The sequence below is a fragment of the Anser brachyrhynchus genome (genome assembly GCF_964034855.1).
Source record: "Anser brachyrhynchus genome assembly, chromosome: 19".
In the NCBI taxonomy this organism is placed as follows: domain Eukaryota; kingdom Metazoa; phylum Chordata; class Aves; order Anseriformes; family Anatidae; genus Anser; species Anser brachyrhynchus.
The window spans coordinates 5,976,386-5,991,686 of NC_137712.1; the positions used below are offsets into that span (position 1 = coordinate 5,976,386).

Here is a 15,301-nt window from a genome sequence, read left to right on the forward strand (position 1 = left end):
AAGGCTGCATGGGATCCTCCTCGAGGATGGCCCACCCCCAGTCATCGAGGCGTGCTTAAAGATCACCCTTGTGTGATTTTTACCTGAAAACCCAAACTGCAAGCTGGGCAGATGCACCAGCCTATCTATCCTTTAGGTAATGTGAATGCGTATCACATGATATGTGTGACTCGGTTCCTATTTAAATCAGTGCCCTGGGGATTTACAGGCTTATTTTTGGAATGGGGGGGATAGGGTTCAATCCTAGCTATTTAAAGGCAAAATAATGTTTCTGTGGCTGTGTACAGTCTTCTGAGGTGCAGTGAAGTAGGCCAACAAAGCAGCCTGGAAGCACGCATCCATTCCTGGTGCAGCATGATACGAGCTCTGAGTGCTTCTGCACCTCCTCTTCTGCGTGACTGGGGGCTGTTTTCTTTTCCCGTTGTGGCTTTTGCTCTGATTCTCATCTGTCGTCTTAATACCAGTATTATGTATAAAATTGCTGAAAGCTCCTTTTCCAGAGCTCCAGTATGATTGGCATGAAACTATCTAGAAATAGGGAAGCTATAATTGTTGGAAGCAGATGACTTTTGCAAGAGATGTGCTGTTGGGAAACACATGCACCTAATTTAGGGATCTTTGGAGACTGCATCTGCACTCTTGGTGCTGCTCTTTGAAAATACTTAGTCTTGACTAGAAAGTTGGTGTGTAATACTGACAATATTGCTTGTGGGAGTGTGTTGAATTGTTCCGGCTAAGAAAAACATTTTCTGGGCTAAACAATACAAATATAAATATTTCTCTTGGTTATTAGCAGTTGATTTGAAACACTTAATAGTTGCAGCTATTAACAACGGGACAAAGTTGCGCACTCCACTCATGCAGGGTCAGAAAACTTTCTTCAATATGTATGGTTTTCAGGCATATAAGTATAAATGTTTACGTTGACTTGAGTGTTGAACGTGTTGTTGGCTTGGTACAGTTATCTTTTGTGGTTTCCTTGTGGGTTAATCTCTGGGAACAAAAAAATCGGGAACACTGATGGGGTGGTAAAAAGTTAGAATCCATGCTTCTTGAAGAGTCTTTTTTTTTTCATTTAAGTGTCAAAATAGTGGAAATTCAGAACTGTATTTTAAAATTAGAATGAAAGAATTAAGTGTGTTTTTCTGTCTTCATAATACATCCGAGTATGCAATGTTTGGAAGCTGCTGGCCAGTGGAGCAATGCTGATTTCCCTCTGGGGGCAAGGCATTCATTCAACCTTCGCAGCAGGGGGTGAGATTGATTCCGTAATCAGAATAGCAACAATCCATCCTGAAGCTTCCTCAAGGTATTAGGGCTAAATTAAACAGTCTGGGACTAATGTGTAAGCCCTAATGCACTTCGAGAGGCTTTCTGGGATGAGGAGAATTTTGAAAATAATCAGAAAATGAGCCCCAAACAAAAAGAAAAAAAGCTGCAGGCACAAATCACCCTTAAAGAAGACGACTAATACACTTTCTTTGTGTGGTACAGTGCTTAATGCTCAGATTCTCTTAGGGAAGAAAAGGAAAAAAAAATACATGAACTACATAGCTCTATTCATGGCATTGCATTCATAATTTGTTTTCTCTCCTTTGTGTTTGTGTTCCATAGTCATTCCAAAAATAGGTATGGTCACATATTAAATTAGTAGAATTAAGCATCTGAAAGCCAGGGAATACACCTTTCTTTTTTACAAGTCACTACAGAGAAAATGTGGGTACCTTTGCATATTGTATTACATTTTAATGTTGCAGCATTTCAAGATTGTGTTTACTTGTGTGTATTTACAGAGTCTACAATTACACGAGTCTCTTGAGGGTAAAAATGTCATGGTTGCATTCAGCTTTTCTGGAAATCCTATCATTAACTTGGATGAGGAATGGAATCGTATGACTGAGTTTTGTTCTGTATATTAAGTGCTCATAAGCAAGAATTAACTGTAATGTGTGAGTAACCTTGCTGAATACACATACTAATAATTATGAATGTCATTTATATACATGAGTAATCCAAAAAAAAAAGGGGGGGAGGGGGAGTAGAGCATATGACGCTGCTTCTGTCTTCCTCTTTTCTTGGCCACTTTGTCTCATTTTACTGCAGTCTGCACTCCAAACCAGGTAAGCAGTAGCTTCCCATCTTACAGGATATTGAGGTCCTTTCCATAAAAGAAGAAATACATCCAAAAGACCTGAGGACTTCATAAAAGTTGGACTATTTTAGAGTGACTCTTTGTTAATCGTGCCCGTGAAGATATGGGTAAAGTCCCTCATGGAAGCTGGTGGATGCTCTCTTCTTGTCTTCCATTGAGCTTGGGCTTCAGAGATGCTCTGCCAAGGTATCCTACAGTCACGTAAACTTCCCTGGTTCTACTGGTTCATGGCCCACCCGTTTGTATTTATCAGCCAAAACTCCAGTATTTGGGAAATGGGTTTAAACTTCAGGATTTGTGGAAAAATGAGCTCCTCACTTCCTGTTTCTTGGCTAAGGGCACTAAGAGTTTCAACTGAACCTTTGGACCAAAGCTCTGGCTTCCGAACTCTGTTAAGTGGAAGGTGCTGTCTGAATGACCTCACTGTCCTTGTTGAGGAAGGGGATGTTCTTGGCAAATTGTGAGAAATTCCCGTTCTTCCCCTTGTCCTCTGTGCAATAGGTAAGTATGCATTTGTCTTTCTCTTCCCCTCCCTCTTCCCCTGGTTCAGAGGCCAAGCTTTCTTCCCCTGCTTGGCGGATAAAACGTCTAGTAGATTCAAGTCAATATCCTCTCATATTTTTAGATGATTCAAATGGTCTGTCGCTGTGTTATAAAATAGTTGGGGAGTCATGGGACGTTCAGGGAGCTGTGCCCAGCAGCTCCAGTTGCTGTGTGGAGATCAGTAGGTCTAATCCACGTGTGGCAAAGGTTGGGCAGGAGGTTCCTGTTGTGCTTCTTTGAACGGGGGCGTTTCTTCTGTGCTTGTGTGCTTTTCAATCCAGCAAAGTGGCAACAAAATGTAGTGGGTGAAAGGGGAAGAGGAGGAAGGCAAGCACGTATTTGTTTTTAACAGTGGGAGGTGATACAGGTTATTGCAGGACAGTTAGACCTCCTATCACAGAACACCTCTGTATCGAGGTTAGATTTGTCTTTTTTCTAAGATAGGTGGTTTGGTTTACCTAAGGATTCCACTTCAACTAAGCAATCAATTTAAAAACTGTTCTTAAAATGCAGTAAGTAACTGATCTTTGTGTTTAAGTCCAGATTTGAAAGATGTTTATTCTACATTTTGTCTTCACATTAAGAAAAAAAAAAATAATATTTTTCTGATCTTCCTGTCCCAAGATAATGTTAACTACTGTTGTATAAATATTAAACTACGTTAAGATACGTGTTTTCAAACAACTGTTTTTAAAATTGATAAGGCGTGTGATTTTCTTCAGGCCAGACAGAAAAGTACAATTGAATAGAAGTGTTAAGGGTGGCAAGAAAGCAAAGACATGAACAGTATACATACCTTTGGGGAGTTTATCTCTAGTGAATCTTATTATTTTTGCTTAAGTTACAGCCTTTTAATTTCAGGGAGAGGATAAACTCATGGGATTTATTTTTACTTTGCTACTACTGTCACTCTAATATGAAGCCTTTATGATAAGCTTCATTTTGCATTATGTTTGCACTTGTGTAGAGCATTATTCAGATTGTCTTTATTAGCATATCTGTTTCTTTAGAAATGGCTTGTATTTTCAGCCGTTGATAAACTAAGTCACATAAGAGACTGGACCTTATTCTTCATCCCTTACTCGTGAGTAATTTCAATTACTTTAGTGTAGATAAGAGCTAAAGGTCTGATCTTTTTGTTTATGTACCCGTTGTGTCTGTTTGCTTTATCGTTCTTTGCTTTTTTTTGAGGTTAATAAGAAATTTAGATCATCATGCTTAGTTTAGTAATGCTGACTCTGCTCTCTGAACATCTGTCGCTGTTTGCATCAATGTCTTTGCAAGGCAGAGCAGTGTTCAGAACCTTAGGTCTCATTTCAGGCATGTTTTTCTAAAGCATTTGTGTTTTTACTATCCTCACTACAACTCTTTTCTACTTTTACACGCAGATGCTGCGTTACATTTCAGTCTTGAGCTCTGGTAAAGTAAAATTTCTCTTTTCTGATGTTCTGCAGCAGTACCGGTTGTTCTGTTACTATCCCATTATCTTCTGTTGTCTCCCCATATGCCTTTATTTCAAGGAGTAGATTACTTATACCAAAATATACTCTTTTTCTGTGTCTCTCCTCTTGCATTACTCTTAAGATTAGCTCAAGTCACCATGTACTTTAGAATTTGCAATGTATGTTTCCAGAAGTGTCAACAAAAGCATGGTGTGATAACCTTGCAGACTTGAGTTCTGAGTCAGAAAGTGTCATGTTTGATGAAGGAAGGCCTCTTATGGATTGATGGAATATATCAACTGTCGCAGAAATAGAAATAATTGACTTTGAGTGTAAGACTCCAGAGCACTGGAAAGAGACTTGCCAGTAGCAACTTGCCTCTGTGTCCTGTAGGATCATTCTGGGGAGACTTGATGCAGGAACTGCAGAGGCTTTTGTTCTGTTGCATACTTCTAACAACTCTTAATTCTTCGCGAACAAGAAATCACAGACATGCAGCACTTTTAGTGGGCCCTATCTTGCAGATTGTGTGACATGAATTAAAGATGTAGAAGATGGGAAGGAAGCAGCACGTGTCACTTAAGGACATAGAACTGGTATGCAGAGCTCAAACCTTTCCAACCTTGTGACTCTCCTGACTTGGGGAAAAAATTTTCTTGCACCTGTATTTGTTATGAAAGTTCATGTGTTACCATATTGTAAATTAGTAAATAGTTGTTGTACTAAGTCACACATTAAAAATAGGTTATTTACTTTGTATCTTTTTATATTGAAAATCAATAGAATATGCTAATAGATTCCTAAAATGGATTCACTTTGCTAGAACGGCTGTGTTCACTGAATGCTCTAAAAAGTCTGCATGTGTCTTAGCTGCATTTCAAAGAATGATTTTTTCCAATACTGTAATTAATACCCTTCAAATAAATAGTCATGAAAAAAAAATAACATCAATATTTAATGGCATCTGCTTAAGCCTCCTCATCTAGACTTGTCAAGTTGTGTAGGGGTGATGTAGAGAGGGCAGAATGTTTTCACTTATGGCATTAATTACTCCTTAAAGAAGTAATTGAAAGATGCCTAAATGACCCTGTTCAAAAATAACGGGCTGTAAGAAGCATTTATCCCTCTTTGCAGGCTGTTGCACGGTGAGTACCCACTTGGCCGTTCCAAAGGTGGCTTCTGTCTCCCGTGCAGCTGCTGGGGTGAGCTGGTCGCCTCCTTCCAGCGTGCTGTAGAACCAAGTGCGCAGAAGTCGCATTGGAAGTGGGCTGCAATTTTCCTCTTGCTTGAGGAGAGAGCGACCCAAGCGACTGACGTGGTATTCTGCACATCACGTTGTTTCTGCTGCTGCTGGCAGAGCGTAGCTATGAGCTGGCCTATATTTCTGGTTCTCTTGCAAGACGCCAGCCTACTCTTGAGCTGTCTGCAGTATTTTTATGCACGAACTGCCGGAATTTGGCGTCATTGCTGTGTTATCAGCTGCTTATTTTGAATGGCGGGCGTATGGGGGAGCGAACTTTAAGAGATTTGTATACAACTTATGGGTGCTGTTTGTGCCAGATGGACTTCAGAGTTGGGGAATCCATTACTTTGGAACCAGAGCGAAGAGTTGTTCATTTCCTCCCACAGCAGTGGTAGGAAGAGCAGCACTGTGCTTGCCGTCCTTTCTGATGCTTCTTAGTTTGTTATCGCTATGGTAGGACACAACACAGCTATCACGTTATAATGTAAGCATCCCCTCTGTTTATTTTTTTGTTGTGATAGTCCTCTACTCGCTCTTCCAAGAACATGAGAAGAGCGGAAACCAGCATCGTGTGGTGGTGTACTTGTATTCACAAGATTTCACTACATGTGCTCTGTGCATAGCATGCTTTTTTGTGAGTCTTAGGAAAGTAATTCACTAAGAAATGCTCCTGTAGAATATAGTGTGCTATACTGCTGGCTCAGAACTGGACCAGCAGCTCTCCCATTACTTTTATTATGAAAATTTTAATAACACTGAACCCTAGTTTGTGTTAGTCCTGTAACTAATAACGTCACTATTCATGTGGTGGTCTTTGTTTTCGTTTGTCTTCAGGAAGGAATGCTTTTTATCGCTGTCCCAGTAATCAGTCCAAAGTACAGCAAGCTGCTTTATGCTTGAAAAACTGTAGCACCCTTTCAGAAAATATCTTTGGCGCCTCAGATTTTTTCAGCCTGCTAACACATTCAGAACACAGGACAAGCAGCTTAAGATCTGAATGAGATTGTTCACCAAATGAGTTGGTGCAGCATGTTAATTTGCTAGCACTTGTAAATGCCTTCAGTGTTACAAGAGTCTGCAGTGTCACTAAAATACCAGGAGCTTTGTTGGTTCTAAACTCCTTAAAAGAGAGTTTTAAATTCTTGTCTACTTGCTGTAGCCTTACCAGCTTTATAAAGAATTTCGAGATCTGTATTTGAAAAATGTTGTGCTTAGCAAAGTTAGTAAGAACCTGTTCCTCGTAGTATTAGTGATTTTGGAGTTTCATTGTGCTCTAGGTTTTATTGTATAGCTCATTATTATATGAGGCTCATTAATGCTTTTATATAATGCCCATGGATACATTATTGCACATTTTAATAAGCATTTAATCTCAATAGACAGTCTTAGGATTTATGATTTATGTCGACAAAGTGGTTGTCCTTATGTTTAGGTAAACTAAAATAATGTGGTTTTAATGAGTCAACCTGATATTTTTATGGGTACTTCCCATGGTGCCATTTTAGGCTTGCAGGCTGAGGCTTAAATGCCAGAGTAGAACTGGTATGTGTAGTATGCCAATACCCCCTTCTCCCTCAAAAACATTATTCTGTCTGGCACTTTTTGGACAGGAAGGATGTGAACAGATTTTTAAAGCTTCAGAAAGTTTTAGACTTTTTAAAAGAATTCTACTTTGAAGGTTTTCCATCTCTATCAAAGCATCCATTTAACACAAACATTTCAGTGAGAGTTACCTAGACGGGTGAAACGTAATTTTGTTACCTGCTGCAGCAGTACTTCTGTCTGACGAACATGAGGTCGTAGCAATTGACTGTTCAGAACGGGATATAAAGCTGTCACAGCTGCGTGTTGAAGAATTGAATCAAATCAAAACATTTATTGCTGATACTTATTACAGTGATAATAGATTTAGGCAAACACGCAGCCCCGGAAGATGGGGTAGGGGAACTGGTGTGACAGACGTGTGGCTTTTCATCCAAGCTCCGTTGCACTGCTGTTCTAAATGTTTTAATTTGGGTAGTGTTTTTATTTCTTGTCTATGCCTTAAAAACTAGATTAATAGATAATCGAAATTACATTGGTGAAGAATCTTTAGGGGTGTGATGATGCATTCTTATTCAAGCGTTCTGAAAGCTTGACACCTATACCCTGGTGTCGCTTTCACAGTATAGCACGTGTTATAAAATACCCACGCTTCTGTCTGAACCCAAGGACCTAAGATCAAGCAAGCTGAATTGCCCCCCTTTGCCAGGCTAGGTTTGTTCGGTCAGTACTGCTGCCCTGCTTACTTCCTAGCGCCTGTAACTTCAGTTTACCTTTTAGCTAGCAGACTGAGCTTGAACATTTTCCATCGGGGCTCACAGCGTGGCCTTATTAGAGATGCTTTGTGGGACAGGCAGCAAACCACCTGGTCACACCGGCTGTGCTGTGGTTCCCCGCTTGCCGCTGCTTTGTCGCCGAGCCTGGTGTCGGCACCATGTGTACAGCACCTCGTGTGCAGGCAGCGCTAGCATGGGGCCGCCGCAAGACTGGCAGGGTCCTTGCTGCTGCTACCGCTGGTTTCAAATGCTCTGAGCAGATCAGCAGGCGCTTCTCGTACATGGATGGGGAAGATGATGGGGTTACAAAACTCTAGTTTTGTGTGTTCCGTGAACATCAAGCTTGTAGGGTAGGAAACATTTATTTCTTCCTATTTTACAAAGCTCGGTGACGTGATCTCTGTACTGCTTGGATGAATGTTTCTTTGGTGCCATGGAGTTGCTTTTACCTCTTTAGATGCTTGTAATTGACTTCTGCCTCTTGGAGAATCTCAAGCATCCTTGACCGAGTAGCTCCGATGGCTCAGCCACAATCCACAGGAGGTTGTAGCTTGGCTGCATGCGTGCTGTGCTATTGACTCTGCAAAGGCAAGATGTGCGTGGGAGAACCTTCTTTTGTATCATAGCATGTAATTTAATTGATGTTTGTTTGGTAATTTGCCTCTGATTCAATTATTCGTTTTCACCACTGAACAAATGCTTTGTGTGCTTTTGGTGGGTCAGCATTTTGCACAGTATTTCCCCTTCTTTATTCCACCTACTTTGGTGCATTCATTTAGTTTTGCTGGGATCTTATTGCTGAACTGAGAGAGGCTTCTATTGGGGAGGGCTGGGTGGTTTCAGAGAGGCTTCATACTGTGATTATTTGGCGAAGGGAAATGTGATTACTTTTCTTCAGATTTAATCTTTGACTTAAAATGAGCTCAAATTATAATTAATGTGAGTTGTACTACAGTACCTGAGGACAAGCTTTGTAGAAAAAGAATTGAACTGAGCATGTGAGAATGAATGAGTACGCAGTCTCTCCCTCCAAAGGAAAATATGCTGTCACTGAAGTTGTCAGAGGGTCAACACGGATGGGTCTGCGACTGCATGGGTGATCACATCTTCTGCAGGGGAGAAGGGGCACCTCGAGGTCCAGCTGGAGGTTTGGCCAGCTGGAGGTTTGGGTATTTTGTGCAGGTGGGCTCAGTCTGGAACAATGTCGGTGTCCAAATAAAGACAAAAGGCCTCACTCTGCAGTTCCACAGTGTCTCCAGACCCAGCAGGGGTTAGTCCCTTTGCTGAAGAGTTTATCATCTAAAAAGTTGGGATGAGAAACCTAATAGGTGATAGGAAGATATTTATCAGGATGTTAGCTAAATGGCTTGGTTGCTGTTTTCATAGCTGTAGAAGGTGTTGGCTCTTGCTCATTTAAAAAACGGTGTGGCAAACCCCAATGGGTGCATTCAAAGAAAACAGCCTTCTCTTTAACTCGTTTACTTTCTATTTCTGGTCTATTTCCAGAATTCATCTATTATTTTCCAGTGTTGCTTGACTGTAGTCCGTGGAGTGTGGGAGTGGATAATACCGAAATATGAAATGCGTTTTTGGACAGTTTGTTAAGAAATTTTGAAGTGATCGACTTTGTGTATAAAATTTAAGGTGGCCTTATGCCTGTTTCTGCAGGCATTTAAATTGCTGTGAACTCAGAATCCCTTCCTTACAAAAAGGGAAAGTGTCATTCTCTTCATTGTGTTAGATTTCCTGACTCCCATATACATCTGATTTAGATGTATATGTCTCCTGTTTTGGAAACAAGCTATTTCTTGAATCAGAGCAGAAGCGCCAGATCTAATTTCTGGGTTATAAATGGAATGCAATGGTAGGTAGAAATGCTTAAGGCTAAGCAGTAATATTATTTGGTCCTGAGTTAGAAGTGGTCCTTGAAAAATCTAGGGCTGTATTTGTAATGGCCTGGTATTTCAGATACTAAACGCTTTTTGAACCCCCATCTGCAAAGGAGTACTTCAGTCTTTATCAGCTGTTAGTTCCATTTAATTTGGAAAAGAGAGGAGGGAACGGTTAGCTTAAGAGATTTTTCACTTTTAATTTGAACTTCAGGGCAGGGCTGCAGTCACACTTAAGGGGGGCTTTCTGACTGTAGATATCTCCATTGTTCCAACTGAAACAGAAGAAAACATGTAGAAAACATTTAATGACTGTAGGCAGCAGCCTCCTTCTGAACAAAATTACAGCAACTTTTACAACATCCTTCTTTTCCAAACTTCAGCATAAACATCCCAGAAGGCCCAGGCCTGCAGTGGAGCTTGGTAGTCGCCCCTCAGAGTGCTTCGCAGCCAGAGGTGGTGGCAAAGAGGAGTAAGGGCTCTTCTATTTGGGGGGAAAAAATAAAATAAAAAATCTTTAGGGTTAGCAACCGTATGGAAAAGAGACCTAAGCCATGCTCAGTTCTAAATTCTGCACCTGACAGGTGATTTATTTCATGGAGATTAGAAGATCAGGGGTTTTGCTGTTGAGAATACCAGGCATTACTTTCTTATTAATGTAGCCCATATGGGCCACCTTTAGACAAAGAGATCCAGGGCTCTTAAGTTTAACGTGGTCACTGTTTGTTTTTTTTAAGTGGTTATATAAAAAAATAAAAGACCACCACCCAAATATAGCTGTTTCAAAGACAATGAACAGAAGGGGATTGATCCCGATCCTGAAGTCCAGCTCTGTGCTTACACCAGGGATTATAACAGAAAAGGTTTGATAACCAAATCATGTGCTTTGAGGATGGGCAGAGCTGCTTGGATATTATGTGATGCATCCTGCGTGCTGTTGGTTTACAAAGAAGCTGGTTTGTTTCCCCAGAATGTTACCAGAGACTACTACAATTTGAAGTACTGTTCTTGTGGTTAAGATTCTAATATTGTAACTCTGTAGGATTTTGTGTAAGAGGGCAAAATTGTCTTTGTGTGTGTGTGTCTTTTTTTAAAGTGTATCGGCACACTTGTTTATTTTTCTATTGTAGCTACCCATGTGATGAGCAGGAACACTGCATGGTTCGCTCTTAATAATCAGTACACAATTGCCCAAAGGGGAAACTGTGTGGGCAAGAGATCTTGTTGATCTTTGTTTTAACAGCTGGTATTATTAAGGAAGAGATTCGCAGTGGAAAAAAAAGAGGATGAAAATCAGTCAACAGTTAATCCAGAGGCATAGGCAGGCACCAGCAGATTTACTGGGAGTTAGTTTTAAAACTGCTTTTGTTGAAATAACTTCAGAATAAAAGAATGGCTGTGTATTAAATCAGGGAAGTGGGATGGTGCTGCGGAACAGTGAGAAGTTGCGACATTGTCAACTGAAAGATCTTACTGGAACAACAACAACAAGTATTTAGCATTGTTACCACGCTGCAACTCCGGAGGGAGGCAGCTCCGATGTGGAGCTGTGCTGCGCCTCCTGATTTATGCCGTCCGGGCGGCAGGGCGATACACGCCGGAGTCTGCTCATTTTCAAAGCTCTTGTTTATAGCGCACGCACCAGAACGACAAATCCCTGTGGGCCATTGCAGCTTTCAGTCTGCAGCTCTGGATACTGTCAGCAAAACTGAATCCTTGTCCCATTCCTCTTCCCCCAGGATGAGCAGAAGGAAGAGGTTAGCATTGTTTGTTTTGGTTCATTGTTTTTTAAATGAGTTTCATGGGTATCATTAATGCTAATGATAGAGATGCAGCATTTCTCTGGGCCCCAGAAGATTTTAGTAGTTACCAGCCTCTGCTTAGGCTTTGCTTAGCTAATGAGTCTGAAGAAATTTATCTGGATTTTAAGGTCCCAGTTCTGCTGTTTGCCCCCGTGTCTATTGGGATTAAGTCCGCATAAATCAGATGAATTGCACCAGTACCACCAAAAGGAGAAGCGGCGTGTGCACGTTTGTCTTCAGTTTAAGTGACTGAACATGTATAGAAAAAGGGTTGAAATGCAGTCCTCCACTAAAACGCTGGTATTTCTGACCTTACTTCTGGCATTAGTTGAGGTCTTATTATTTTGATCTTTAAGAGCTTTCTTATATCCTGGGTTGTAATTTGCACATTATGCTATATTTTGAAACAAAACTCTGTCCCATTCTGGGATTTCTTGTATGTGTTTTATAAGCAGAACTGTGTGCTCGAAAAAGAAGTGTTCACTGCTGAGCAGTCTGCTTGTGACAGATGGTTCTCATTGTGGCAAGCTCGTGCGGTGCCTCAAACCTCAAAATGTATAAACTTATTTGAGGGAAATGAGTTGCTGCTGCAGCGTGGTCATCTATGAAAAGTATCCTTGGACATGGCAAATGGTGCTTTTTGAGCCTTACCTTTTCGGTATTCGAAGAAAAGTGTAACGTTCATTTTTCAAGAATGGGACATTTTGACACCTCTGAGATGCACAGTTCCTCTTTTAAGAGCTGTATGCAACTTTGAAACATCTTCCCACTGGCAGCAGCAGATGACTTGTGTCGAGTCTGTAATGCCTCGGTGCAGCCTTTTTAGGTAATCATTTGAATAAAAATGAAACGCTGCCTGGATAATGGCAGATAACGCTGGATGGACTTATGGTCATCCTCACGTGCCAGCCAGGGCACGTAACCTACATAATTTCACCTCAAAAATCTCAATTCTAAGAAAGTCAGACTTCCTGTTCTTCACTTGCATGCAAAAGGACAGCCTTACTGTCCCAGTCTGCCCGGTATCCTTGAGTCAGTTGCTGTTTGAGTCGCCTGTTGCTCATCGGGTCTGTCCCACCCCGGTTCAGCCGTTCACGTCCTCCTGCCCCGCTCCCCAGAATTAATCACTGCTCTCTGCTGTCTCCCCTCTGGCAGCACCTTCTGCAAGCTGCAGCAGCGACCACATCCTCTCTCCGATGGCACATCCTCTCACACCTTCCTTCCTGTTACTTGCCCTGCTGCTAGAGCAGCACCACAAGCTCTGCGTTACCACATCCTTTGCAGGATACGTCGGGCCAGGGAGAGCAGAAGGCTTTAGTTTGATACTGGGACGGCAGCAATGCAGGCTTTGGGGTTGTCCTCTGTGGACTCTGGTGGGAAAGTCAGTCTGTAGCAGCCCTGGGAACCAGGACAGGCGTCTGTGCTTGGATGAGGCAGCGCTGCCCGTGGCTGCATGGCTTGGCCCAGGGAGCGCCCCCAGCTTCGTGCTGGCAGCTCAGCGCTCTGCTGTTCAGCACGGGCACCTGGCAGCCACGGCAGCGGCTGTACTCGTGCAGGGAGGCTGCCTCCTGTGACCCGTGTGTCAGGTTCTCCAGGGGCCCCCGTAAGAGGTGTCAAAGTGGGTCACGATGCGAAGGGTCGGGCTGCGCTCCAGTGAGCGGCCAAGCAGGCGGAGGTGTCTTGTTGCCCGTCTGACACCCAGGGCTGCCTCTCTGCGAGCCGCTCTCCCTCCCCTCACTGCTTGCAGACCTTGCCAGGTCTTGTTTGGCACTGGGGTTGGCTCATGGTCCCTGTTCCCTGCTGCGGTGCTCTGGTGCTGTGAATCACTTCTCTAAAAGCCAGTTGAAAGCTCTGCTGGTACAGCGACGAGCTCCGCGTGGCGGTGGGTGGGGGACGTACCCGCACAGCTTTCCTGCAGGTGGGTCTGGTTGGCAGATGGCACAGCTTAACCTGCTCCCTGTGCACCCTGATGGTCTTGTTGTGCTCCTGGACCTGGCCCGGCTCAGCGGGACAACGATTTTCCTTGTGCTGGCCCCTGGGCTGTAGGCTCGGTGGCTTTTTCTGAAGTACCTCTTGTATGTCTTCAGTCAAATCTCTGTTAGGGGATGGCCGAAACCTGCACGTGAGACAGCATTTCTGCTTAATTGGCAGGAGGGGTCACTCTTGAGTTTGTGGAAGGTGTTTTTTGGGGTGGGGATGTGTGTGGTTGGTCTCAGGAGCAATTAGAGGGATGCTCCGTTGCCACCCTTTGCACAGGGCCCTGCTGGGGCAAGATTATTTTAAACGCCAAATTAAACCTGCCACAAGCATTGCAATTTACCTTGCTTTCCAGCTTCAGCAAAGTGCTGAAAATTGAAAGCGTCTCAAGGCTGAAAGGCAGACTGCTTAATTCCTAATGTTAATATTGGACAATTAGAGGTGAATTTATCTAGCAACATAGGATATTTCAATGTAAACCATAATCTGTTTCCACTCTTGATTTGTGGGATTTTTTCCCTACAAGTTTGAGGCGCACTCAGTTGTCTAAAAATGCAGCACGGAATTTTGTTTATTTTTTTTTTGTCTAGATCAAGTTCTGAGGAGAATCAGAAGAGAGAAAAGAATAAAAACCTTTTTGGTCTTTATGGAAAATGAGTTAAGGGAGGGAGATTAAGAGGAAATGGAGGTGGAGAGAGCAGATTGGATTTTTCTGGGCTGCTTACCGTATATTTCAGGTGGAAATATGTCTGTTTAAGGTGGAAGGTCAGGAAGAACTTAATACTTAGAGGTTAAAGTGAAACGAAGTGTGGATGAAGAGGAAATCAGAAGGAAAAATGTGATCATAAATGGTTTTATCAGTGCGAACCGGATATACTAATGTAATCCTTCCATTACCCACGTAAAGCAGCCGGTAAAGCCACAGCACCACTTCAATGTCAACCAAAAAGAGATGTTCTCCCCTTCTCGTCGGTTTGTCTTCCCTGGTGCTCTTAGTCCTCCTTATTTGTGCTGCTCGAAGCCAAAGGTCAGTGTCCAGTACTGTTTTAAATGCCTGACGTGGATCAACACAGATGTTTGTTTAGTTGTTGTTAGCTGAGGATTTCACTGCTGAGAGCTGACAAGTTCTGTGTGGGACGTGGCCTCTCGCCGGCAGTGGCTGAGCCAACAAATGCTGAAGTGCTTTCGCATTTTCTGCTCCTCTCTGCTCTCTTGAAGGCTCTTGCACCGGTAGTTTGTACTTCATGTTTGTTTTTTGTTTGTTTTGCATTATTAATTTGCCTGAAGACTGCTACGTTTGCATGTAGCTTTATTGTAGGTCTGAGAACCTGTGTATCTGAACTCTGTCGTATTCTGCTAGCACTACATAGTGCCATATGGGACTTAACTGAGCTTGTGCAGGGCTCATCAGTCTTTTTTTTTTTAATTTGAAGGTTTTGAAATGGACTTAAAAAAAAAAGAAAGTAAATTAGAACTTGAATACTGTAATGTTCTTGATTTTTAATTCCTTTTTTCTATAGAAATGGACGTTTCCTCTTTTTAAATGAGTGGGGGAGGGGAAGGTATGAACCAGAGAAGAAAAATAATAATAATAAAATAACATTCAATTCCCCTATTCTAATATACATTGTTATGAGAGTGGATTCTGGAGTAAACGGAATGGAATTCCCTGGAGAGTGAGAGAGTAGAAAGTCTTAAATATTTTTAGCATTTAATAATCATGGTTCTCTTATTATGTTGCAGGATTTAGTAATATAGGAGGATTATGCTAAATATAAAGGCTTTGTTTCTCTGTTACTAGCATCTGAATTTGCAGCATTCAAATTCACCACTTGGCTTTGTTTTGGTGTTCCTAACTCCTGGCTCCTGCGCTGCTACCTGTGGAAGCAGCAGGAAGAATGGCAGCTAAGCCTGGTTACATCGCCACCTAAACCT

General features: G+C 42.3%; 1 protein-coding gene across 33 annotated transcripts in view; it reads left to right on the forward strand.

The window, feature by feature from the left end:
• FNBP1 (formin binding protein 1) overlaps nucleotides 1–15,301 on the forward strand; it is a 97,481-nt gene that overhangs the window by 9,403 nt on the left and 72,777 nt on the right. For 3 of the 33 annotated variants that reach the window (XM_080562330.1, XM_080562329.1, XM_080562306.1), the window contains exon 1: nucleotides 2,009–14,393. The exons of 10 other annotated variants lie outside the window; for them this stretch is intronic. In XM_080562330.1, coding sequence (XP_080418456.1) covers nucleotides 14,319–14,393 — 75 coding nt within the window. In that variant the 5' untranslated portion in view covers nucleotides 2,009–14,318. Of the gene's footprint in view, nucleotides 1–2,007; nucleotides 14,394–15,301 lie in introns of those variants that run through there. 20 more of the 33 variants (XM_080562328.1, XM_080562316.1, XM_080562322.1 and 17 more) reach the window with 15 other exon arrangements.